This window comes from Oratosquilla oratoria, chromosome 43 (assembly GCF_046742065.1).
Source record: "Oratosquilla oratoria isolate Oo_2021 chromosome 43, ASM4674206v1, whole genome shotgun sequence".
NCBI classification, from domain to species: Eukaryota; Metazoa; Arthropoda; class Malacostraca; order Stomatopoda; family Squillidae; genus Oratosquilla; species Oratosquilla oratoria.
The window spans coordinates 22,441,156-22,467,231 of NC_134819.1; the positions used below are offsets into that span (position 1 = coordinate 22,441,156).

General features: G+C 36.4%; 1 protein-coding gene across 6 annotated transcripts in view; it reads right to left on the reverse strand.

Moving 5' to 3' along the window:
* Positions 1-24,709, reverse strand: part of LOC143021873 (uncharacterized) — a 59,312-nt gene extending 34,603 nt beyond the window's left edge. For 2 of the 6 annotated variants that reach the window (XM_076179664.1, XM_076179662.1), the window contains exons 1-6: positions 24,183-24,364; positions 19,746-19,974; positions 14,705-14,804; positions 14,098-14,313; positions 12,240-13,680; positions 7,487-7,701 (exon numbers count right to left, since the gene is read on the reverse strand). In XM_076179664.1, the coding sequence (XP_076035779.1) occupies positions 7,487-7,701; positions 12,240-13,680; positions 14,098-14,313 (1,872 nt within the window). In that variant the 5' untranslated portion in view covers positions 14,705-14,804; positions 19,746-19,974; positions 24,183-24,364. Of the gene's footprint in view, positions 1-3,040; positions 5,413-7,486; positions 7,702-12,239; positions 13,681-14,097; positions 14,314-14,704; positions 14,805-19,745; positions 19,975-23,212; positions 23,541-24,182; positions 24,367-24,576 lie in introns of those variants that run through there. The other 4 variants (XM_076179661.1, XM_076179657.1, XM_076179658.1 and 1 more) reach the window with 4 other exon arrangements.
* Between the last annotated feature and the right edge of the window lie 1,367 nt (positions 24,710-26,076).

Sequence of the window (26,076 nt, forward strand, 5' to 3'; positions counted from 1 at the left end):
GTGAACAAAATATTTTCTATCATGATAAATAATGTTGTTTCTTGATAACATTTCATAATTACAGACAACATATGACTGATTAGTTCATTTCCAAACCTTAGATAACCTGCCTCTTATGCAGAAACAGTCAAAAAATTCACTGTTGTCAGAAAATACTCACAGCGTTGTTGCACTGTCTACAGCTTATGAGGATTAACAGTTACCCAAGTTTTCTTTGTATAAATCAAATGTTTTCTATGAAAATGTAAAGTGAAACTCTTAAAATTGGGATCAACATGATTTATACATTAATGTAATAAGAATAAGTCTCTTTAGATATCTATTCTAAAAAGGTTAAGCAATAACACAAATAACAATTTAATATTTATTACTGTTTATTTACACTACTAAAAGCCATAATCTGTACTGAAGAAATTTTGTCTTCGGAGCTGTAGATGACGATGGAATTTTTTCAAGGGGCTGCCAGATGTCGCCATTTATCGCCGATTTCGCACAGATTTCTTCAAAACAACTTACTACATGTAAAGGGCATATGACTAAAACCTGTGCAACCTGATTGGTAAACATTTTTTCAGTGATTGGGACATATGATCAATAATGGACTTGCCAGCATGGACCCTATGTTTATGAGATGAGGGCACATGACCATATTTGGTCACCTTTATTCAAACTAAAATTTCACCCATTTATAGACCTCCTACACAAATTACACCTAGCTCGGTGATAGGCACAACTATTCAACTGGAAAATGTGTGAATTTCATTTACTTACCGTAGCTGGTTACGGAATGAGGCCGGTGGAAGTGAAGCCAAGTAGGGGCACAGAACCACACTTTGTGAAATCTGGGGAGTGACTGATGTCTGAGGAGCTACTGCTCCTCACCGATTGGGCCCAGGTCGTGATGTCATGACTGATGTTGTAGCCAAAGCCTTGCTGATTGGCTGAGAGGTTTCCTTGTTTTTCTACCTACGCGCCTAACCAAGCTGGGGCACCATTTTGGACTCCCATGTAAATTACCAAATATGGTTCCTTGCCCGATAAAGGAATATCTGAAGCCATGCTGGCTTTTGTTTATAAAACAATTTTCTGATATTCAATACACCTATGATAGTTTGCATTATTTTTCCTAAGATCAAGGTTATGCTTATTGATCTATAATTCTGTGGTATATGCTTATCAGTTATCACCATTTCTGAATACAGAAGTAATATTTACTTATTACTATTTTCTTGGTACATCCACAGTCATGATTTTTTAAAGGTAATTTCTAATGTTATTTTAATTCAATTTCTATTCTCCTTCAAAATTCTTGGATGCTAGCCATCAGGCCCTGGGATAGTACCTAAAAAAACACTAAGTATTCCCAAGTGTACTTTGGATATTTTCTTTTTTTGTTACACTTAAGTCTGAACATAATACCTATGAAAGCACAGTGTCGCTAAGTACACTTTGGTTGATGACAAAGTTTATGTCCTGGGGAGGTGTCTTAGATCATCTTAAGTCAACCTGGTGTAATCTTAGCTTTTATATTGTAATTCTTTCCATTTCTATGGTATTTTCAGTCAAAATGAATGTAGAATAACAAATAAGAATGCAGAAATATTTTGAAGTATGATTTTGTGAATTATGTAGTACTGTAACATCATTGATGAATACAAAACAAAATCCTTTGTAGATGTGTTATCTCTTCTGTAATAATTGAGCCAAACCTTATTGTTACATTAGCAATTTTTTAAGAGAAATCAACACTGCAACTTTATTCTAGTTTTTTTTTTAATAATTTAACCTAGTTAGCCTGTAATCTACCTTTAACATAGTCCAGGGTGTCTAAAAATACAATTTGAGTGCAGCAGGCCACTTTACATTGCATTTAAAGGCATTTTAGTATAATTTTTCATATTGTCTTTATAAATTAGCATATATTGCATTTCCTATATTTTTATTATCTGTATAAAATAATAATATAGAAAATGTAGTATACATAATGCTTTTATTTCTTTTTATCTAATTTGACAATCACTCTCTCTTTCCCTCTCCTTCTTGCCAGAGGTTATGTATGTAAATATATGTAGATGTTTAATGTTTTTTATTGAACTGTAGCATAATTAATATTTTATATTTATAAGTTGGTGTACATTGCATTTTTAATAGTTATTATTGTATATGGTGTTATTTATTTTTTCTTCTAATTCAATGATTGCAATGCCTTTCTCATTACTGCCAGAGGTTTATAATCCAACTGCACTTGGATAGGTTGGCACACAGGTGTCAAGTGAATGGTGTCAATAATATGTAAACAGAGCACACAATACATTGGAAACAACAACAACAATAATAACAAAAATAATTATGTTTGAAAATGTATATTACCTCTAAAGAAAATTATCAACTTTTCATTGCCAGAAATTTTCTGTGACCTTTACATATAATTTTCATTTACTATATTTCTTTATTTGCTCTCTTTTCCATGTTAAAATGAGCTACTCATACCTGTATTTGGTAAAGTACTTTGCTGTGTGGAGTGCTTTGGAGTTTGGTAGGTAACATGTGGGATGAATGAAAAGTTGTGAGCCTGACCATGAAGGAAACTGAATAATTTTATGGAAACTGGTTGGCATGATTAGCAACTTGACTGAACCCCACATGACAATTTCATTGCCTAAACTTCTCTTTGATTTACAGATGAGAGAACTGATGTCGCCCATAATTTTTGTGAACATGGAGAAAGTGTATATATATACATTTTTTCTGCAGGAGGGGATGCAGAAGGGGATAGCTGATTAAATGAAGTGGCCTTGCTGTGGATGTGTTGTGTCTTGCTGCATTACTTCTGACCCAGGGCAAGGGGTGAGATACAGGGATGACCTGTCATCCAGGAGGAGCCAAGAAGAAAGAGGGAGGGAGGAGTGTGTATGTATGTATATGTATATATATATATATGTATATGTATATATATATATATGTATATATATATGTATATATATACACACAAGGTGTGGTTTTTTAAGTATGTACAGTTTTGAAATAAAAATGAAACAAGTAGACTTTTTGTAACAATTTTATTTTTACACGAAAACCTGTAGTGTAATCTACTTTTCAACATAATTTCCAACACTATTAAGGCATTTATCATATCGTGCAACCAGCTTTTGAATAACATCCTTGTAGAAATCTGCCGCCTGATTAGAGAACCACTGCAACACGGCCGTTTTGACATCTTCCTTGTCATTGTGGCATTCACCACCTGGATGCTTCTTCAAATGCATGAAGATGTGGTAGTCACTGGGTGCTAGATCGGGGCTGTATGGAGGGTGATCAAGTTGTTCCCAGCAAATAATCTGATCACATCTTGAGTTTGATTGGCTGCATGTGGACAGGCATTGTCATGAAGTAAAATGATTACCTTACTTTTGATAGTTTAAGTATTCTGTCACAATTTCATAAACCCCGCTTCTTGACACTTCAGGAAACTGATCACTCAGTAGGGATGTGACAATATGCAGCATAAAATATGCTGCATAGATGCATATATGCTTTTGCGATATGCAGCATATTATATGACGATTTTTGTTCTTCAAATTTATATGCTGCATAAAATATGCAAAAACGTCACTGGCATATATGCTTAACAGAAATGCATATTAGCATTTTATATGCCTGATATTTTTTTAGTATAGTTTGCTTATACGATATATGGGATAAAATAAACTTGATAAAGCTTTGCTTTTTAAAAAAATATGAAAACATTGAAAACAAAATACAACAGAATTAAACAGGACAGCTTCAATATTTGTACAATTCCCAACATACACATTTAGAAAATAATTATTAGAAATTCAATAAGAGCATTTCAATAACAAACATCTACTATTTAGATCTGCTACCTTACAAAAATTATACATTAGGATTACACTTAATAATTACGTGGTATTTGAGGTTTTCAAAAGTGAATCTCCTTCTGTTGTCAGCTAGTATAGTTTTGTACTGGGAAAACACTCGTTCTACATCACATGAGACTAAAGGTGCAAATTGGTAGCAAGATATATCCGATGGAGCAAGGCCACTTATAAACTCCTCTAGTCCTTCAATGGGCTGTCCGGACATTATAACATTAATTTTCCTTAACCTTTCATAACCTTTGTTTTTTGTTAGAATGCTGGTCAACTTTTGGTGGTAGCTTTGGTCGGAGGTGTTCTTTAAAGTTTGTTCCACAGAATCCATCAGTTGGAAAACAGTAGAAATAGGGAGTCCCCTAGTTTCCAACTTTGCAATTGTAGAAGTTATTATAGAGAATGTAGAACTTATGAAGACCAAACCTGTTTTTAACTGTACGTTCTGCAGAAGATCCTGACACTCTTTCACACTACGAGAATCTTCGCCATCAAAGGACATGAAGACCTGGCATATTTCTTCGAAATGTTTGGCATAATATTGGACAGCTTGGATCCATGTGCCCCATCTTGTTATTATTGGCGTAGGAGGTAGCGGCGTGTTTGGAGCAAGTTTCTTAAATTTCTCTACCCTCAACGGAGCTTTAACGAATATACTTTTGGAGGCAGATATCAGTCTGTTCACTTCAGCATAGCTGAATCTTACCAGTTCTGCCACCCTGTGTAATCCATGTGCTAAGCAAGTTATATGAATCATTTTGGGGAAAAGGACTTGCAACCCATTCATTGATTTTATCATGTATGGTGCGGCATCTGTGCACACCAAGAGTACGTTTTCGTATTTTATTTGACTTGGCCATAACACCTGAAGAGAATCGTTGAAGAATCCTGCTATGCTCGCATGATTAACTGAACTTAATATGGCGATGTTTGCTAAGTAACATTTGTCGCGCTCAGACTCTTCTCCTAAAATTCCGAATACGAAGCAAGCAATGTACCGCTGTTCAACATCTGTAGTTTCGTCCACAGATACCCATATCTTGTGAGTGGACACCTTTCTCCTTAAAGCACTGATTTTTTCACGATATATTTCCGACAAATAATATTTTCTCATTGTAGTTTGGTCTGGTATCACATTACCGGAGTGTTTAGCAAGAAACTTTTTTACAATTGGATTGTTTAACTTGTGCAAAGGAATATCTGCAGATACGAACATATTGCACAACTCTTCATTGAAGGATTTTTTGCGAGAAATAGGTGGGTTTGAATGGCTAGTAACTAATTCAGTAGAGCCTAACTGGTCATCTGGGACACCAGTGCATTTACTGGTACTTGGTTGGTCGTTGGAGATAGTAGTTTCATTGGTACTTGGGTGTTTCATAGTACTACTTTGACTTGCATCTGTTGTGATTAGACTCGGATCTTCAAGTTGAGACTCTCTTGACTGCTGCAATTTTTTCTTAGCAATATGTCCCGCAGTTTTCAGATGTTGCTTAATGAGAAATGTTCTCGAACTTGATACCTAAAAAAATCGAATGACCAGTTAGAATAGCTTACTAGTGAACCAATATTTATGTTGAAATATTTAACAAAATTTTGAAGTTTTTATATTATATTCAAGCATTCTATCTATACCTGACATCACGTTGGAAGTTTAAGTAGAATATAGCAAGATTCAATTACGCAACATACCTGCTTTTTACAATATATGCAAAACAAAACTCCATCTTCTATTTCAAAGTCTTCATGCTCCTCAACAAACTTAAGAACGGTGTTGTTAGGTTTTTCCTTTGGCATTGTTGCACAGATCACACTGTAGTACTACTTAGTGTACCTACCAACACCTAAGCCATAAAAGAAGTGACTAAGCTAATCTAACAATCGACATCCTGTTTCCTGTGTTCCAATAACAAACCATAGAAATTTAAAGACAATTTCATTGTTTTAAAATAACCTAAATTTGTACATGTAAATCATTTAGCCATGACTTAAAAATCCTACAGCATCCTGTTAGTTTTAAATATGTTCAAGTTTCAACAGTGTCCAACATGTGAATATTTATCAGGTGTCATATATGCACATGTGCATATTTTATGTCGTTTTAATGAATATATGCTTTTTTGTTGGTTAGCATATATGCACAGGTGCATATAATATGCTCTTGAAAAATATGCCGCATAAGTGCATATATGCAATATGGACAACGTCACATCCCTACATGATCAGATAATGACGAAATCGCAAAGCGTCTGTTTTCTTTCACTTTTTCATCAACTTTTTGCACCAAACCATCAGTAATGAGTGAAGGGCGTCCACTTCGTTCCTCATCATGCACATTTGTACAGCCATCTATAAAAGTTCTTGCCCATTTCCGCACCATCCCATCACTCATAATGTTTTCTCCATACACTTCACTGATCTGACAATGAATTTCAGCTACTTTCACGCCTTTAGCAGTAAGAAAACGAATCACAGTGTGTATTTCACAGTTGGCGGCATTCTCAATTGGAGAAGGCATTTCAAATACTCACAAACACGGTCAGATGATTCCATAATGGCGGCAGTGGCTAGCCAAGAGATAGTGGTACACAATGTGCATGCACCACGTGCCAATTGCAGTGCCACAACGGCGGATTTTCAAAAAAGTACTTACTTTAAAAACACACCTTGTATATTTGTAAACATAAGACTGTTCATAGACATGTTTCTTGTAATGCTTTTCTAGAACTTCCAGATCTTTGAAAAAAAATTACTGAAAACTTCTTCAAAACTTATGTGATAGCTTCTGTCTCACTATCATCAGCAAATATACAGCTATGGGAGAGGTTTCTTCATGTGTAGGAAACAAAAGGTAGTTTGATGGCATGAGATGTGGTGAATGAAGAGGATGTTGCTACAAGTCAAACTCACAAACTCCACAACAGTATACAATGGAATTTGTCATGTGGGGATCAACTGAGTTGCTAATCATGCCAACCTAATTTCTATAAAATTATTCAGTCTACTTCATGGTTAGGCTCGCAACTTTTCAATCACCTCTCATATATACATCATACTTCAATGGTATACAGTATTTGCAAAATTTCTCAGTCTCCAAATGGAGACCATGTGCAGGTCATATTCCCCCCCCCTTATCAAACATGTTATGCCACTTTACTGATAATTTTTCAATTTCACTGTATGTGATGGTGGTGTAATTGGAAGCATGCAGGTATCACATTTGCTTAGTTATGGGTTCGAATCCCGCACCTCCCTGGTTCCCAGCAGGGGTTGTTACCTGCTCCAACAGTCCAAGAAGTGCATGGGGCAAAAGTGATGGCTTTGGGTATAGCTATGCGCCTCCTGGCATGGGTTAACCTAGCTCTCCTTTCAGTTACAGTCTCTCCATTACTACCTCTATAATTCCAACTCTTTGGCATAATATTGTCCCCAAGGGTAGAAACACTGTCAGCCATGAAATTAAAAATTTCTTAATTTTTCTGTATATCAAACTTGTCATACCATTTCTTTTCTACTTTCTATATCCTTAACCATGTGCCTTAACATGGCATGTAGTGACTAAAGGCTTACCAAAAGGTTAAATAAATCTGACTTACCTTCTGTTTAGGTTCACTTCTACCTATAGATGAATTCAGTTTTCTTTTTTTCCTTTTTCTAATAGTTCTGATATCTATTTCTCTATCATCTAGAGGTTCCTCCTTTATAGTAAGTTCCTCCTCAAAATTTTCTTCCTCTTTCATAAGTCCAGCCAAGTCATTTTCATTAGCAATGGTACTACTGTCATTATTATCTGAGTCACACTCCTCTTTCACTGAAAATGAAAAAGTAAATACATGTACAAAAATATTTCATACATATGAATACTGATGGCTTTTTCCCCCTAACAAGGGAGGTAGCCAAAAAACAATGGCATAAAATCCACTTCCACCCAATCCATCCCCACATACTCCACTCCCATTCACCCATCTCCCTCCTTATCATGGTTCCTCCTGGATGATGGGTCATCCCTGCATCTTGCCTAGTGCCTTGGGTCAAAGGTAATGTAGCAAGACATATTTCATATGTAGAAAAATATCTAACAGCTTTCATTTCCCCAAGCCTTTTCCCTTATATTGAATTAGTCTTAATATATCACAATTCTATATTCTGTATCAGGTTAATGGTTTTGATTTATGAAATTTTTGGCTTGAAGGCCAAGCACCAGGGCTGTCAGGTCAGGTGTTTACAGGTTGATGGTATGGTGACTCTCAGGGTGAGTAATGGGTCCCTTATTGTTCATGGTATTCATAAACAACCTGGACAATGATGTTAGCAAGTTTGCAGACAACACTAAAATAGGATGCCTAATTACATCAGGAGACAATGCCGAAATTCTGCAGGATGATCTTAATAAATTGTTCACATGGTTGGTGAAATGGCAAATGAACTTCAACATCTCAGAATGCATCATGTTAAACGCAGGGCTACAGAACCCTGAAATCAGATATAGCTTAGATAACACGTTTTTAGAGAAAACTGAGTGCAAGAGACACTTCAGAGTTCTAGCGAGTCCTGACCTTAAATCCAGGAAACAGTGCATTAGCACCAAGAATAAAGCTAACAAAGCATTAAGTTTCATTGCTAGGTCAGTTACAAATAGAAGTGCAGAGGTAATTATCAAATTCTATCAAGCATTAGTTAGACCCATCCTTGACTATGTAGTACAGTTTTGGTCTCTGTCTTATAGAATGGACATCAATTCATTAGAATTAGTACAGAGGAGAATGACCAAAATGATACATGGGCTCAGAAATTGACCTTATGAAGAGAGGCTTAGGAAAGATGCAAAGTGTGGGATGTTTAATAGAGGTGTTCAAGTGGATCAAAGGTTTTAACCCCTTCACTCCGGGCCTCGCGGGCAGGATTAGCTGCCAGATGTATGATGTTGTGTCATAATACTTGCATTATAAAAAATAAAGTTACCGCTGTATTGCTTGTTCTCTTTCACCAGTGAAGTTTGATAACCATAGAAAATATGATGAAGCCAGTTTACAGAGTATGGGGGTCATGCAGGTACAACTACAATATATATAATCAAGACGCCGACATCGGCATCCTCGCGTACCCACTTGCTCCTCATGACGCCTACGTAGGCGTCATTGTATCGAAGGGGTTAATAAGGGTGATGCAAACAAGGTCATTATATTAAGACAACAAGACAGGACTCACAGTAATGGATTTAAATTGGACAAATTTAGGTTTAAGAAGGAAATACACAAGAATTAGTTTACTAATACAGTGGTCAACATATGGAATAGACTTAATAACCATGTAGTGAGTGCTGAAACTATCGGTTGTTTTAAGAAACAGTTAGACAACTTTATGGATGGGGTATGACAGGTGGTAATGGACATAGAACTTCCTAGTGTAGGCCTTATGGTCTCTTGCAGTCTCCATTATGTTCTTATGGTGACAACTTTTCCATCATCACTCCAAGTGTCTCTCCTTTGCTTTTGTAATTAAATCTTCATCTGGATTTACCTAGTTGTATTTTACGGGAAGGGGAGCTATGCTTGTGGTGTCCCATCTTCATATCTTGTTTTATCTAGCCTGTTTTTAAATTTGTGTATCATTTTTGCACACCACATTTTCATCTAACTTGTTCAGAACATCTGTTATCCTGTGGGGAAAGCTGTTCTTTTTCACGTCTCTATAATTATCTTTCTTGATTTTCTTTCCCTGTCCTCTTGTATCTTTACCATCCCATTTTATTAGATCATCTCTATCAATAATTTCTATGCCTTTCATGATTCCATAAATAGTTATCAAGTCTCCTCTCTCTCTTCTTTGCTCCAATGTTTGTAGTTCAAGTTTTGCCAGCCTCTTCTCTTATGATAGTTCTGAGAGTGTTGGTGCCAATTTCATAATTGCTCTTTGTATTTTTTCAAGCTTTGTTATACATATTTTTTGTACTGGGTCTTATCAAAGTGACTACTATTTTCTTCACCATTTCTTCGTCTATGTATGTAAATGCCACTTTGATTGTTCTTATCAAATGATAATTTTCTCCAAAAATTTTGTTTATGTTTCTCAGGGGACATATTTTTCATAATAATGACTCCCAGGTCCTACTCATTTTCTACTTTTTTAATTTCTTCCCCTCCCAATTTCTATGATCCCACTATTCTTTTTTTGCTTCTTCCAAATTCCATTATACTATGCTTCTTGATATTGAATTCCATCTTCCACTTCCTACTTCATTCCCATACTTTATTGAGATCACTCTGTAGCGACTCACAATCTTCTACAGTGTTCACTTTTTTCAACAATTTTGCATCGCTTGCAAAGCTCATATAACTTTCAATTCCTTTATCCATATCATTAATATATATAGCAAACATTATTGGGGCCAGAACTATTTCTTGTGGAACTCCACTAATCACATCATCCCAATTAGAGTGTTTGTCTCTTATCACCACTCTCATTTTTCTTTCATGCAAGAAGTCTTCCATCCACTTCAGCAGTTTGCCCTGTATTCCTACTGCAGTTTCTAATTTCTTTAGCAATTTCTTCTGTGGCACCTTATCAAAAGCTTTTTTCAGATCTAGAAATGCACAATCAACCCATCCATCTTTCTTGTATTACATCTATTAGCCTTGAATAGAAACACATTAAGTTTGTGACGCATGATCATCCTTGTCTAAATCCAAATTGCCTTGGATTTAGTACATTTTTTCCAAATGCCTTACCCATCTAATTTTGATCATTCTTTCACAAATTTTAGCTATCCTACTTGTAAGAGAGACTGGTCTATAGTTTGTAGGGTCTTCCTTGTTTCCCCCTTTATATATTGGTACTATATTTGCTCTTTTCCAATCTCCTGGAACTTTTCCTTCTTTCAATGAACTGCTTATTAGACTATGTATTTTGTCTGTTAGTTCATTCCTGCATTCTCTCAAAATCCAGTTTGCCATTTCATCTGGTCCATGCGATTTTCTGACATTGAGTTTACTCAAGTGATTCATTATTTCATTCCTTGTTATTTCTATCTCTTTCATAGGGGGAACTTTCTCCTCCCACTAGATATCTCTAGGTTGTATGTTCTCCCTCGTAACACCGATTTAAAATGCTTTTTCATAATTTCTGCCATTTCTATTTCCTCTTTGTATCAACTCCTTCTTGTCATAGTTTCTCTAATTCTTGTTTGTTTTTCAGTTTGTTGTTTACAAACCTGTAAAATAGTTTTGGTTGATCTTTACATTTTACTATGATGTCTTTTTCATATTTTCTCTTTTCTTCTCTACACACTTGTACATATTCATTTCTATAACTAATATATATTTTCCATTTTTCAGGTCTTTTGTCTTTATTCCATTTTATCCAAGCTTTATCCCTTTTGTTTTTTAACTCCCTGCATCTTTTGTTGTACCAACACTTTACATATCCTTTTTCTTGTTTTTTGTCTTGGAACATAGGCATACTCTCCTTGGTATGAATGACTCATAATGTAAGCAGCATTAGCCTACCTCACTGGACCAGCCATATCACAAAATTTTAATGTATAAAAAAAATATGTAGATTTTTTATTGTAATCCTACATTCCATATTTAACCCCTTCACTCCGGGCCAAAATCTCGCGGGCAGCATTAGCTGCCTGACGTGTGATGTTGCGTCATAATACTTGCATTATAAAAAATAAAGTTAACGCTGTATTGCTCGTTCTCTTTCACCTGTGAATTTTGATAACCATAGAAAATGTGATGAAGCCAGTTTACAGAGTATGGGGGTCACGCAGGTACAACTACAATATATATAATCAAGATGCCAACATCGGCATCCTCGCATACCCACTTGCTCCTCATGACGCCTATGCAGGCGTCATCATATCGAAGGGGTAAATGTAGAAGGTAAGTATAAAAAATAAAAGCTATTACTCTCCTTGGTATGAATGACTCATAATGTAAGCAGCATTAGCCTACCTCACTGGACTAGCCATACCACAAAATTGTAAGTGCTAAGAACACTAAATCTTCAAGAAATTATTCTTAAAAAATTAATGACATTTATATTCCTCCAAGTTTAGAGGAAACTTCAACATTAACTGCACACATTTGGTACCACCAGTAGTGATAGGTTTGGGCAGGCACATAACTATATCATTTTTCATGACTTTTGCTCTGTCCTCACTAGCTGGTTTGACAAACCTTCCAGGCCAGTTACTAGATTGTCTGTAAAAATCAACAACATAACATGTTTCTTCATCATCTTTAATCCTTTCTTTTATCTGGCCAACATAAAATACCCATTTATTCTTTGAATTTTCAAGTTTGAATTTGATAAGAACATAGTCTCCATCCTCTGGGTCCTTACTTGATTGTTCTTCTGTCTGATCAGCAGCAAAATCCTCTTCATATTCACTTGATTCCCCATGAATAGATGTGTTTTCCACTTCTTCATCTGAACTTTCATCCTCAACAACTAATCTTTTCTGTGTTTTTCGTAACTTTTGTAACTTCTCTTCCATTTTCATCAGTGCAAGATTTTTCTCTGGGGTGCTAGTAATTTTTTTGGCCCCTGCAATTTTCCTTTTGGAAGCTTGGTTTGAAGATTGATTGGATGGTTTTCGCAAATCAGTCCACTCTTCAAAACTGGTCTGATGGTCCAGCCCCTCTTCTTGACAGGAGTCTTTGTTAGTGCTCATCGTAGAAGCTGTTGAAGTTGAAGGAAGATTTAAGTCACCTTGAGGATTTACTACATCTCCACCATTGTTGACAACATTATCTATGTTAGGCCTACTCATGAACACAGATGCAGCGAGGAAATCATTATCAGAAAAGATTTGTGTGTCTATGGGCCATATACCAGTTTTCTTAAATCCAGCCAAAATGTTCTCCACTGAGAGAGCTCGATGATAAGCCTTGGTAAAGCACTCTGGTAAGTCATAGATTGTTATCCGTTTTCCTGGGCTACTTAGGTTCCAGTCATTAACAGCTTGTTTGTAATGTGTTTTTAATGGACCATAGACGGATACATCCAATGGCTGTAACTTGTGTGAAGTGTGAGGGGGGAAAGTTATGATGGATAGCCCATGCTTCCTTGCCATTTCCATAACTTCAAGACTCAAGTGACTTTCATGATTATCCATGAAAAGAACGGCAGGCTTCTCAGTTGAGCACCCCATATGTTTGATGAAATGCTGTAATACAAGAGGAAATAGATCACTGTTCATCCACTCACTCTGAGTTGCCAGACCTAAGGTTCCTGTAGGAGATCCTTTAGTCATGAAATCCTTGAAGTGCACTCTGGGGAATATCATAGCAGGAGGTAGGCTTCTTCCTACTGCATTCACACAGCAGCATACAGTAATGAGCGTCCCTCTCTCTGCTGCTGCAGTTTGTCCAATTTGCTTTTGCTCTCGAGTAGCTAAAATTTTTGGAACATTCTGCACAGTAGTGATCCCTGTTTCATCAAGGTTGTACACAGATTCTGGTCCAAACATCTTCTCAGCCTGAGTTTTGGTCCATATATCAAAGAATTCCCCCACAGATTGCTTGTTGAAAGCTTGCACACTTGCCACACTGGTTGATTCTGGTAAATGAAGGGTGATCTTGCAATGACGTTTCATGAATCCAGCCATCCAGTCCTTTCCTGCCATACAGTTATGTTTCCAAGAATCTGGGCAAGTTTTATCTTTCTTCATTGCATAATCAAATGCAAGTCGTCTTACTGCTGTCAAGCCAAGGCCATGCAACAACTGGGAGCAAGTCACAATATATTCAGCAAGTCCATCTTCTTCTTCTTCAGTAAATACCTAAAACAGAAACACAACTCAAATTAATAATAATAATAGTACCCATAGGACATAAAAAGATCCAATATAACATATAAAAAACAATTCTCAAGTCCCCCTTAGCACCAGGTCCAAGAAAATAATGAATAGAATTGTCACTAACTGCTATCAATCATTCTCCATTCATTCTTGTCCAATACCTTCAGTTTTGTCTGCTTTTCATCCAGCCCTAAATTTTCCAAAGATTCATTTACACTATTTTTCCACATTTTAGGAGGTCTACCTCTAAGTCAGTTGCCATAATAGTACCAAAAGGGTAAAGCAACAATAATTCCACTAGACCACTTACTAATGTGGTTATTTTCTTACAATACAATGTAAGATGGGAAAGCAATGACTTTAAATTCAATTATAACATGTATAAGGCAGTCAACCAACCTGTCTGGTATTGTACTTAGGAGCATAGTCTTTTGTTTTTTTAGCTTGACCTGCTTGGAATTTCTTAACATATCTTGATAATGTAATCCGGTTTACATCCAGCAAACGACTAACTTCCCTGATGGACTTTCCTTTGACAACTTCATCAACAGCTCTTTCCATTAAGTTCCCATCAGCTCTTGCTCGATCAGTTTTTGACTGGTACTTTCGCACCATCTCATGAAATGTAATGAACATCAAGCCTATTAGATTGTTAAATATTACCACTTACAATTTTTTTATCTTTATAGTCAGTGTGTACAACAACTACATTACCTATAAACAATAATAATAATAATAATAATGAAAATGATAATAATAATAACAGTATATTTAAAAAATAAATCAATTACAATGCTGTGGGGTACATTGACAGTATCATGGGGTACATTGAACCATGTTCAAATGTACCCCTAATTTAACGGTTCAAAGTACCCCACAGAATGGCAAAGTTGTATTCAAATTTGTTTAGCATTCCTTAATTAACTTCACTTATCACATAACTCATTTGAATAATTTGATCATAATTATCAGCTATGTGGAGAGTGTTAGAAGGTTTGGTACTTACCTCAACAGATTTACAAAGTAGGTCAAATTTCAAAGAAAGGCCCACCAGCACATACTTCCTCAATGAAGGCTGCCACTCAACTGGTGCTTGAGTAAGAATTCTGAAGAGAGTTGTACATAAGAGACATCTGTTGGTTGGGAGACAAGCTATTCCTGAAAAATCCAATGATTCAATGTGCCCCTATGTTCAAGTTGCCCCATTCTCCCCTACTTTTCCTCTATAAATTTTTGTCAAAATATTCCATTTCTCTTCTAGTGTTGCTTCCTCCTTGTGTATCCTTTCCCAGTCTGCTTTTTGAAAGAATTATCTTATTTTATCAAAATTTGTTTTTCCATACATCAATCTTCCCTTTCTATATTGTTCGTTTTTTTCCAGTTCAACCAATATGTGGTCACTTTTACTTATTGGTGTCTTATATTCAATCTTGTCCACTATTTCGGGTTCTGATGTGATCATTAGGTCCAGTCTTGATGGTTCTTCCTCATTTCTATACCTAGTATTCTCTTGTATCCATTACGTCATTGTATGTTCTATAATCATATCAAGTAGTACATTTCCCCATAGGTCGTCTCCACTCTTCACTGTCATCTCTTCCCAGCAGATTTCTTTACAATCAAAGTCACCGATTATAAACTATTCTTCCTCCATCTTCCATTAACTTATTTAGTGTTATCCTTGTGTCTTCTAACATATTTTTGTGTTCTCTCTCTTCCAATGAAGCCATTTTAGGAGGCACATAATTTACTACAATCTTCCTGCTCTTCCCATCCCTGTCCTCCACTTCCATCATAATCATCTCTACTCTATTCTTTCCATATGTGACATTCCTCACATTTATATCATTCTTAGTCAGGAACATAACTCCACCCCCTTGTTTTACTTCTCTGTTTCTAATCCAATAATTATATGCACCATGTCCTACACTGTTGGGTGGTAGTGGACCTTTCAATTTTGTCTCTACAATTCCCATTATGTCTGGTCCTTTTTCCTTCAGGTAATCATTCAGTTCGTTCAAGCCTATTATTAAGGCATCTATCTTTGTGTAAGACACTTTTAATTTTCTGCTACTTCCATTGTATTTTCTGTTTCCCTTCCATTTTTCTCTGTTATGAACCATTTCCTCACTTTCATATACACTACTAATAGAATTTCTTTGTCTGACTCTGTTCTTTTCTTGTTTTTTTTTTCTTAGCTTCAAGTCTTTTTGTTTTTTCATCCTCTCTTTCCTCTTTATTCATTTCTCTTTTTATCCATGCCTGTTTATATTGATCACTGTTTGCTAGTTTCTCTGTTTTGCTAAGATATTCTCTGCTGTCGTTTGTGACCTGAATTTAACCTTAATTGGTCTTGTCTTATCTGTATTGTATTTCACTATTCTATATATTTCTTCATTTTCTTTCCCTGTTTCTTGTTCATCCTCTTGAACTACTTCTAATATTTTGTTTACTTTTTCCTTCTCTTTTACTCTTGTAGTCCTATTTGGATTATGCTTCTCTTCCATCCCTAATATAATTATACATTTCTTTTTGTCTGCTAAGTCTCTTACTATATTCTCCTTCTCTCTCATCACTTTAATAACTGTGTCCTTAGTTTGTTCTTTCATCTGTTGTGTCACTATATCTCTAAATACAATTTTGTTGTTCTCTTGGACTTTTCTCCCTGTGCTTCTTTTGCTATGGACTCTTTATTCTTATTCAATTCCTCATTCTCATCTTTGAACTGTCTTTTTAATTCTATTTCTTTAGTTAGGTTTTGGTTCTCCTTCTTTAGTTCTTCCAATTTATCAACTCTTTGCATAATTCATGTAAGTTGGCTGAACCTAACCTCCCAGTGTTCGATCATTTTCTCTAGTTTTTCCTCTAGACTTGCTAATCGGGGGAGGTTGGCATCCCCTCCCTCATTAAATCCATGGAAATTATTATCTCCACTTTCTATTGTGTTGTTTTTATTTATATTTCTGATCTTAGTGCCTTTACTGATATTTTTTACTTCACCTGCATCGTCTGCAGCCCTCTTGGTGACATTTCTTCGGACATCCAGGGGGGGGGGGAGCGTTCGTCTCCTTCCTCATTTCCTTCCATTTTCCTCAGTAATCCCTTCCTTTCTCCTTTTTTTTTTCACCTTCCCACTACACCATGAGCTTTCTCCCTTCCATACTAATACAACAAAGGTCCTCCCTTGTTGTTGAGATCGATGAAATTTGAAATTTTCCTGGAGTTCCAAACTTCGCTGTACTTCGACCGACGTGTGTGTGTACTTACCTAACTGTAGTACATAGGAAAGGCACTGCTTGTGGGTTCTGTCTCTTACTCTCCAATTTTTACATCTAGCTTCAAATTCATATATGGTTCCAATTTAGGCTATATCCTTATTTTTCCAAATAATATTCATACTTTATTTCATGTATTGTTTAAGCATGAGCTATATTGCTTTCAAAACTATTCCAAATATTCATGCATCCTTAATCAAAAGATCTCTTCTGTCAATGTAGTTTATAACCTTCAGTGACCTGAACACTGTAATCAAGTAACTTCTTTCTTTTTGATCTTTCAATGTTGGCAGGTCCAGTGAAAAAAAACAAAAAAACAACTGGTATTTGCATATAACATTTGCTTATACTTTTTTCAATTCATTTCTTATCACCACATCTAGGCCCTTTGATAAGAACATAAGAATAAAGGAGACTGCAAGGGACCATAAGGCCTACAGTAGGCAGCTCCGTATCCATCACCACCTGTCATCCCCATCCATAAAGTTGTCTAATTGTTTTTTAAAACTGATAGTTTCAGTGCTTACTACATGGTTACTAAGTTTATTCCATTCATCGACCACCCTATTAGTAAACCAATTCTTGCCTATTTCCTTCTTAAATCTAAATTTGTCCAGTTTATACCCATTACTGCAAGTCCTGCCCTGTTGTTTTATTATGATGACCTTGTTTGCATCACCCTTGTTATAGCCTTTGATCCACTTGAACACCTCTATTAGATCACCCCGCACTCTGCGTCTTTCCAGAGAGTGTAAATTTAGGTGCCTAAGCCTCTCTTCGTAAGGCAAATTTCCGAGTCCATGTATCGTTTTGGTCATTCTTCTCTGTACTGATTCTAGTGAATTTATGTCCATTCTGTAGGACGGAGACCAAAACTTTACCGCATAGTCAAGGATGGGTCTATCACTACATAGAGTTTAATAATTACCTCTGCACTTCTATTCGTTACTGTCCTAGCAATGAAACCTAATGCTCTGTTAGCTTTATTTCTGGTGCTAATGCACTGCTTCCTGGTTTTAAGGTCCGGACTTACCAGAACTCCCAAGTCCCTCTCGCACTCAGATTTTTCTAAAAACATGTTATCTAAGCTGTATCCATTTTCAGGGTTGTGTAGCCCTACGTTTAACACGCTACACTTAGAGATATTGAAGTTCATTTGCCATTTCACCGACCATGTTAACAATTTATTAAGATCATCCTGCAGAATCTGTGTCATCTCCTGACCTAATTAGGCATCCTATTTTAGTGTTGTCCACAAACTTACTAACTTCACTATTTATCCCATCGTCTAAGTCATTTATGTACATAATGAACAACAAGGGACCCAAAACCGAGCCCTGGGGGACCCTGCTAATAACATTGCCTCACTTAGATTTTATTCCATTTATGCTGACCCGCTGTTTTCTGTTACTAATCCAAGCTCTAATCCATTCTAACACTTTTCCTCCTATGCCATGGGCTTTGATTTTATTTAGTAGTCTCTGGTGTGGCATCTTGTCGAACGCTTTGCTAAAGGTAAATAACATTGTAATTTTTATTGTTATCTGACGCCTTATATACTTTAGCGTAAAAGGATAGAAGATTAGTCACACATGACTTACCCTTGGAGAAACCATGCTGTGAATCACGAATTAAATTATGCCCTTCGATGTGTTCTCTGAGTCTATTTACTATTATCGATTCAAGCATTTTTCCTATAACCGATGTCAAACTGATTGGCCTGTAGTTGCATATAGACGATCTATCTCCCTTCTTAAAAATAGGAACAACGTTTGCCTGCATCCACGCAGTTGGCACAAAACCAGTGTCTACCGATTTATTGAATATTTCAGTTAACTGGTCGCAGATTTCAAATTTACACTCCTTAAGCATTCTTGGAAAAATTTTGTCTGGACCCGGAGATTTTGTAGCTTTAAGTCTTTCAATCTACTTGACTACTTCTTCTTTACTAATGCTGATATTAGATAGACTACTTTCTTCATCCCCTCTGTAAATCGGAGTGCAGTCAGGTACTTTATCTAACCTCTCATTAGTAAACACCGATAGAAAATAATTGTTAAACTCCTCACTCACTTTTTCCTTCGATTCTATCATGACATTTTCATCGTTTTTAATTGGTCCTATTCTTTCTTTATTTTTTGTTCTATAGAGGTGAAAGAAACCCTTTGGGTTAGATTTTGCTTGCCTGGCAACCTTGATTTCATAATTACATTTCGCTGTATGTGTATTCCTTTTGATGTATTTCTTTTCATCAAGCCATGGCCCAGACTAAGACTTATGTTGCACAGAGGTGAGAGTGGCTCAGAGGGAAAGTGCTGAGTTATCACCTCAATGCATCATTGAAAATTTTGTTTTTCCAAACCAGAAAACCTCATAAAAAGTGGCAATAAAAATTAATCAAATTCTGCATAACATGAAAAAATGACTTCAACAATTAAATGAAGACAACACAAAACAAATGAGAACAAAATGAAAGAAAAACTAGGAAACACACAAAACTAGATGGGAAAACTGAAAAAAAAAGACATCATTAACAAGCACCTCTACGAAACATATTTTAAACCCATAACTCCAGAAAACTGGAAGCTAACCACAAGGACATGCAAAATAAATCTGTACATAGAAGCTATTCCACCTTTTTCTAACAAAAATTCTGAAAATGCAATAAAAATTCAAAATAATACAAATTCAAATGATGAGAATAAAGAAAAAGCAGCTCACACACACACTTTTGAGGCATTCAATATTTACCAACACAAGACTTTGGCTCACCTTGTGCACTATTTGTTTGATTGCAGTCTACATCATCAATTTCATTTTCTATTTCATCTACAACTTCCTCCTTTATAGAGTCTTCAGTAACCCACACTTTAATAGGTTTCATGGTAAGAACTTTACTATCACTGCACTCTTCATTACCAGGTTAACACTTCACACGACACTTGTTTTCATAAGATCTGCCAAATACACAGGACACTAATGTGGTTCTCCTTTGTTGTGTCTGCAAAACAGAGAATATTTTCATGAGAAGACTGGGCCATGACATGATAATTTTCTTATGTAGTATATCTAATCAATTAAAATTAATCTGAATGTCATAATACTTGCTCTACAAGGAGGGTTACACCAATTCACTAGTAGATAATTGGTAATAAGCATATTGATTTGGTTATTTTACCAACTGCAGTAATTGGCACTGAGGTTCTGGTTGCCTAGTTTGTTTTGATAATTGGAATTTTTTTTTTCTTATCATTGATAGGCACATATACCGAAACAGGAAAACCACAGGAGACGGAGAAGCATGGAAAACATTTTGGATTCAACAGGTAAAAATACACAAAATATATCATTTCCTACACATACATATGCCAAGGGCTCTTTCCCCCTTACAAGGGAAGTAGCCAAAGTCAAAAGGCATAATTCCATTCCCATCCACCACCCCTCCTTCTCACCCAATGACCTGAGTCAGAAGCAATGGAGCAAGACATAGCACACCCATAGCAAGGCTGGTTCATTTAATTGCCAACAACCCCGCTCTCCATCCTCTCATGCAGAGACACTGAAGATGGGTAGAAATCCCTTCTGGCTGCATCAAAATATCTTTCACACATAACCACTCCATACACAGCCCTTCTCCACTCACCCCAATCTTCTGCCTTGTCACTTCCTTCCTCAACAGACATCTCTCTGTTGCTCAATGCCCCTTTTATCACATCCATCCATCTCATCCTCGGTTATCCATTCCTGTTCACTCTATCTTTTTCTGCCTTCTACACTTTTTTTTTTACTAATCTTTCTTCACTCATTCTTTCTGTGTCCAAACCATCCCAATACTTTCATCAACCCTATCTCCCATCTCCTTTTCCATCCCCTCTCCTCCTCAACTCCTTGTTTCTCACTCTAACCAATCTTGTAATCCCTACCGTACATTTTATCTCGAACACTTCCTCTCTCATGTTCTAACATCTGCCTACAGGATTTGGTGTTGATACTCTACCCTTGTAGTTTGGCCGCTAAGAGCATGCGCAAAATTCAGATATCTGCACTGCCGAGTATTGATATTTATATTCAATTTTATCAATAGGGATTGACAAAAGATGCCATTATATCGGGATTGCTGTTATATCAGACACTGGATAATTGGAACTTCACTGTAACTCCAGTTAACCACTTCAGTACAACCCAAGTTCTCGTGCGCAGCATTGGCTGCCAAATGTATGATTCACCACACTACTCACATTATAAAATATAAAGTCACTGCTGTATTACTCAGTTCATAGAATCTGGAGGGTAACTCATGTACAACTGCAAAAATATACCGTATACTGTATATAATCAAAATACCTATCCTAGCATTCTCGTGTACCTGCTCGCACCTCATGACACCTACGTGAGCATCATCGTACCGAGGTGGTTAAGACAAGCATCACACACAATTGATACTGTGATCATCCTGACAAGTGTTTTCTTGCGACTATACACTTGTATGACAGGCCATGCATCACTTGTGAAATATTGTCTCATTTTATGTTAATGTGATAATCAAAAATCATGTTGGGGTGATTATCTGGATTAGATTCCACTTAAACTTCACCAAGCTGAGTCCCACCAAGTGCATGTGTTGCATCACTAGGTGAAAGAAGGTAACAAAGGACTTGGTGTGCATGCTTCCTAGTTACGAGGTAAATGATAGGTGTAGGCTCGTTTAGTTTTACCTTTTTCCTCTTGGGTGTAACACAATACCAGTCTCATTTGTACTATGGTTAGCTATGCTTTGGCTGCATACTATCTTACAGAGGCAATTCTTATCTATATTGTGTATTATCAGATAGCTCTTATCATCCTGAATATTTTGAACCCCCATATATAAGTATTGCAAATTAATAGTAACATCAAAAGCAATTTTTTTTTTAAATATTATTATTTATTTTTATTTATCTCTTTTTTTTTTGGGGGGGGGGCTGCTGTGCAGCGTGACACACCTGTACCTAACCTGGTAATTATAAAGACGTTCTCTAACTTAGTTGGAGAGAGAGAGAAGAAGAAAATTACCTATCCTATTGATTTTTATTTGTCACCAGTGCTTTTGTCTCCCAAGGGTTGCCAAGTGTACAAAAAAATGCACTCCACCTCACTAAAAGCCAGCAGCTGGCATATTTTCTTTGACATCAATTTGTGGTACTTATATATGGTGTTCAAAATACTCAGAATGATTAGACCTTATGTATGAATAAAGTATATGGTGTTCAAAATACTCAGAATGATTAGACCTTATGTATGAATAAAGTACAATTGGGTTATATCCCAGTATCATGCAAACACATATTTCTCTTCTTTCTTTTTTATATTTGAAATATAATTCTTTCCTCTGGAATGGTTACATTAGGTGAGAAACTTTTGGGCAACATAAGTTTCATGTTAAATACATGGGCTTGCCTGATTCTTAAATTTGACCAAGAATTGCAGCTGTGTGTGTATATATCAATAAATAAATAAATATATATACGGTATATATATATACACACACACACACATCACACATACACTTGGAACAAACTGGACGAAACAATAGTGTGTGCAAAAACCATACATAAATTTCAGAGCAAACTAGACACTGTAATACAAAGGCGGGACACCATGAGCATAGCTCTCCTTCCCATAAGATACAACTAGGTAAATACAAGTATACTGGATGGGTAGATAAATTGGATGTACAACTAATTTCTATAAACCTTACCAGCACAGCCTAACCAAATGAAACCTAACTTTAGCTTACCCCTACTCCCTGACTTAATCAAACCTAAAGCTAATAACTAAACTTAAAGCTAGCATAACTAAACCCAACCCTAACTTCTCTATCCTGCAGCCTTGCATATTAGCCTGCATACTAGAGAACAGAACCTACTACTACTATTCCAATATCACACAAAAGCATTTTTCACTTTTTTAATTTCTGCATTTCAAAGATCTATTTTTTTATGGAATGGTTGCATTAGGTTAAGTTAGGTTAGGATATATTATGTTTAGAACTATTAGACAATGTTGCTGTCGCTGATGTTGTTCCCAAGACTGCCCGAGCAGTCTGGTCTCCCTAAGGAGCATCATGGCTAAAAAAAAGGGGTTTTCCCACAAAAACTTCATAGAGTGTATATTGCATTGTTGGCATGCATGATTGTGTAAAATGCAGTTTTCCATATGTTGTACAGTATGGGGTGAAGTGCTGGATTCTGGACAGTTACCTGCAATGCAGTCATCCAGCCTCTTCTGGTAGCTTAAAAGGGCAGGATGGTGCTTGCATCACAGTCTGACCACGTGGAGTCTGTCCTTTCGAGGGGGAGAGGATTCAGAGGGATGGATATGAGGGGGTCTGGCAAGCACCAATGTTCTTTCAGGTTGTTGATGGAACAGTGAATGACATGATTATGGATATGTTTCCAGAGGCTGGTGTCAGGTGGTTGTGGTGGAAGAGAAGATAGCATTTGTGTCTGATATAGGTATTTGAGTGTTGTTTTGATGATTCTTGACATGTGTGTGTGTTCTGCTATGTAGTATAGTGGGTGTGCTGTGTTTGTGGGGGCTGCGAAAAGTGTTTGTGTGCCTTTCATGTCAAGGTGATCCTTGACTTTCAGTTATTACTCCAGGGATATATAAATAAAAAAAATTAGATATTAATATTGTAAATCAAAATAAATGAATGTAATATACCTTTTTAGTGGCAGATATGAATATAAAAAAAAAGTTGCTAAAAGCAATACACTAGCTACGCCTACTGCATGGACATCAGTGGATTTTGACACTCCAATTTTTGTTTGTTGTCAAAGATAAAGTAACCAAAGTCTAATAAATTGGTCTAGTCTAGTCTGATGACCTTTAGGGATGCTGATTACATACCCCTTAGGAGGTTAAATTAGACAAATTTACTTGACTTCCATTAATTTGTCTTCGAAAACAAAAACAAACATGGCATCTTAAAGCTCACTGGTCCAAATAGTGGCTAATGTATCGCTTTTAGTAATTTCTTTGTAATAAATTTCTGCCACTAAGAACGTATATGATGAATTTTAATTTACAAAATCAATATCTAATCCTCTATTGATATATTGGAGATTTACCAACTTTTGTTTCTCAGTGTAGAGGGTTTGTATGTGTATTTGTACAGCCTACTTGCTTGACTCTGGAATTTTACCTACCTACCATACTTCAGTTTACCTTATTCTAAACGGCCTTCTCATGCACCATAACTGAACCTACAGTAAGTTAAGTACAATACACGAAATAATAATAATAATAGAATTCGAAGGCGATCCAAAGTCCCTGAACAAGGGTCTGAATCCAGTGGAACTAATACAACTCCTTGCCTGAAGAACCCCTTAAATTCAGTGATTCCCAATCCTCCCCAGGCTTGCGCCTCCTTGGCTTTAATCTAGGTGGATTTATAACACCCACCTCCCGTAATACACACATTTATCTATTCTATTTCCTCGACTTCGGACTGTCACTAGTGACTATGTGATCATAAAGCTATGCATTCGTCTATAATAATTCTAATTCTAATGTGAAATGTCAGTTTTATTTCCTATAAAATGCATACGTGCTCCTTTACCTTAATGCTTAACATATACTTTGAAGTTTGTTATTCAGATTTTGTGCATTACAAGTTATTTATAAACTAATAAAACTGCTCCTACTGCCCTCCAGTCATCCATTTTTGCTTCAACTTCCCCACCCCCACTTTGGGACCCAGTATTTAACAATCTTAGTTACCTTGCACAACTTCATACTACATCTTCTTGTTAATTGTGCAGTTGGCTTGATTGCTGGTTAGCGAACTGGCTATGTAGCGAAACGACCTGTTACTGTTTTCGTTATATCCACAATCTTCACTAGCTCATAAGTTTTTGTTTATTTACACACGTCACAGAACTCACAACACCTTGTGCCAAATTCCCGCCGCGCGATTGTATGTGATCGTTCGAAAGAAGTGCTAGGGCTTAAGCGATTTTCGTTTCAAGAAATTAATTGAGAGAATAGGATCATGGGCAGGGTACCCAGATTTAGCATAATTGTGCTAAAGGTGGCGGGACACTGGGCTCTAGTAAGCTACTCGCTGTTGCTACTTGCTTTGTTGGTAAACTCTTGCGTATCCATCACACAGGGAATGTTTTATTAGTAGCTTTTTGGCTAGCGGCTAACAAAAACCATAACAAAGTATTAGCAGGGCAATGTTTACAAACGAGTCTATAACTGGTAGTAAAAAAAAAAAAAAAAAAAAAATGAACGCCGATTTTATATTGATTTTGATGCTTGAATAAGTGCATAGTGACAAAGATAGAGAATAGAAAACTCACGTACAAAATACATGTTAAATTTTATTTATTTTGTACATATAAACCAAAGGAATTGCGACTCATTTGCGCATTCAACAAAACTTGTTGGTTCTTCTCAGCATGCTGTCCATTTTTCCCAGTAGCAAAGGTCAGTAGCATGCTACTCACTTTGAACAGCAAAAATCAATGTTAGTAACAAAAACAAGTAACATGCTAGCGAGAAATGCCTAGTGTGGCGCCACCTTCTAATAGATTTTGCCGTGAAATTGTACTACATTAATAACAATATAATAAAAATCGAACGTAGCAAGAACAGGGGCGTCTGCAGGAATTTTTGAAAGGGGAGAAATATGTTTTGTCGGTTGGGGGGAGAGCAGGATTTTTGCAGGGGAACAAAATTAAAGATATTATATATTGTTGGTGATACACGATTAGATCAAGACACACTCTTCAGATTGGCCAAAGGAGGCAAAAGGGGGGGAGAGTATGACAGGAAAAGCTAAAAGTAAATAAAAAAATGTTTTTGGGAGGAAATCAAGAAAGGAGGGGTAAGAAAAGGTAAAAGGTGCAGATGGAGGGATGATAATGGAAGTGGCGTCGGTAAGAGGAAGATGGGCTGAGTATTTTAGGGAGTTGCTGAATGTGAAGGAGGATAGGGAAGGAAAGGTGACTGCAGTGGGAGGCGTTAAGAAAATGACAGTGATGAATGAGGAAAATGGGGGAGAAATAAGAAAATATAAGATGAAAGTAGTTGTTAAAATGATGATTCTGCAGGA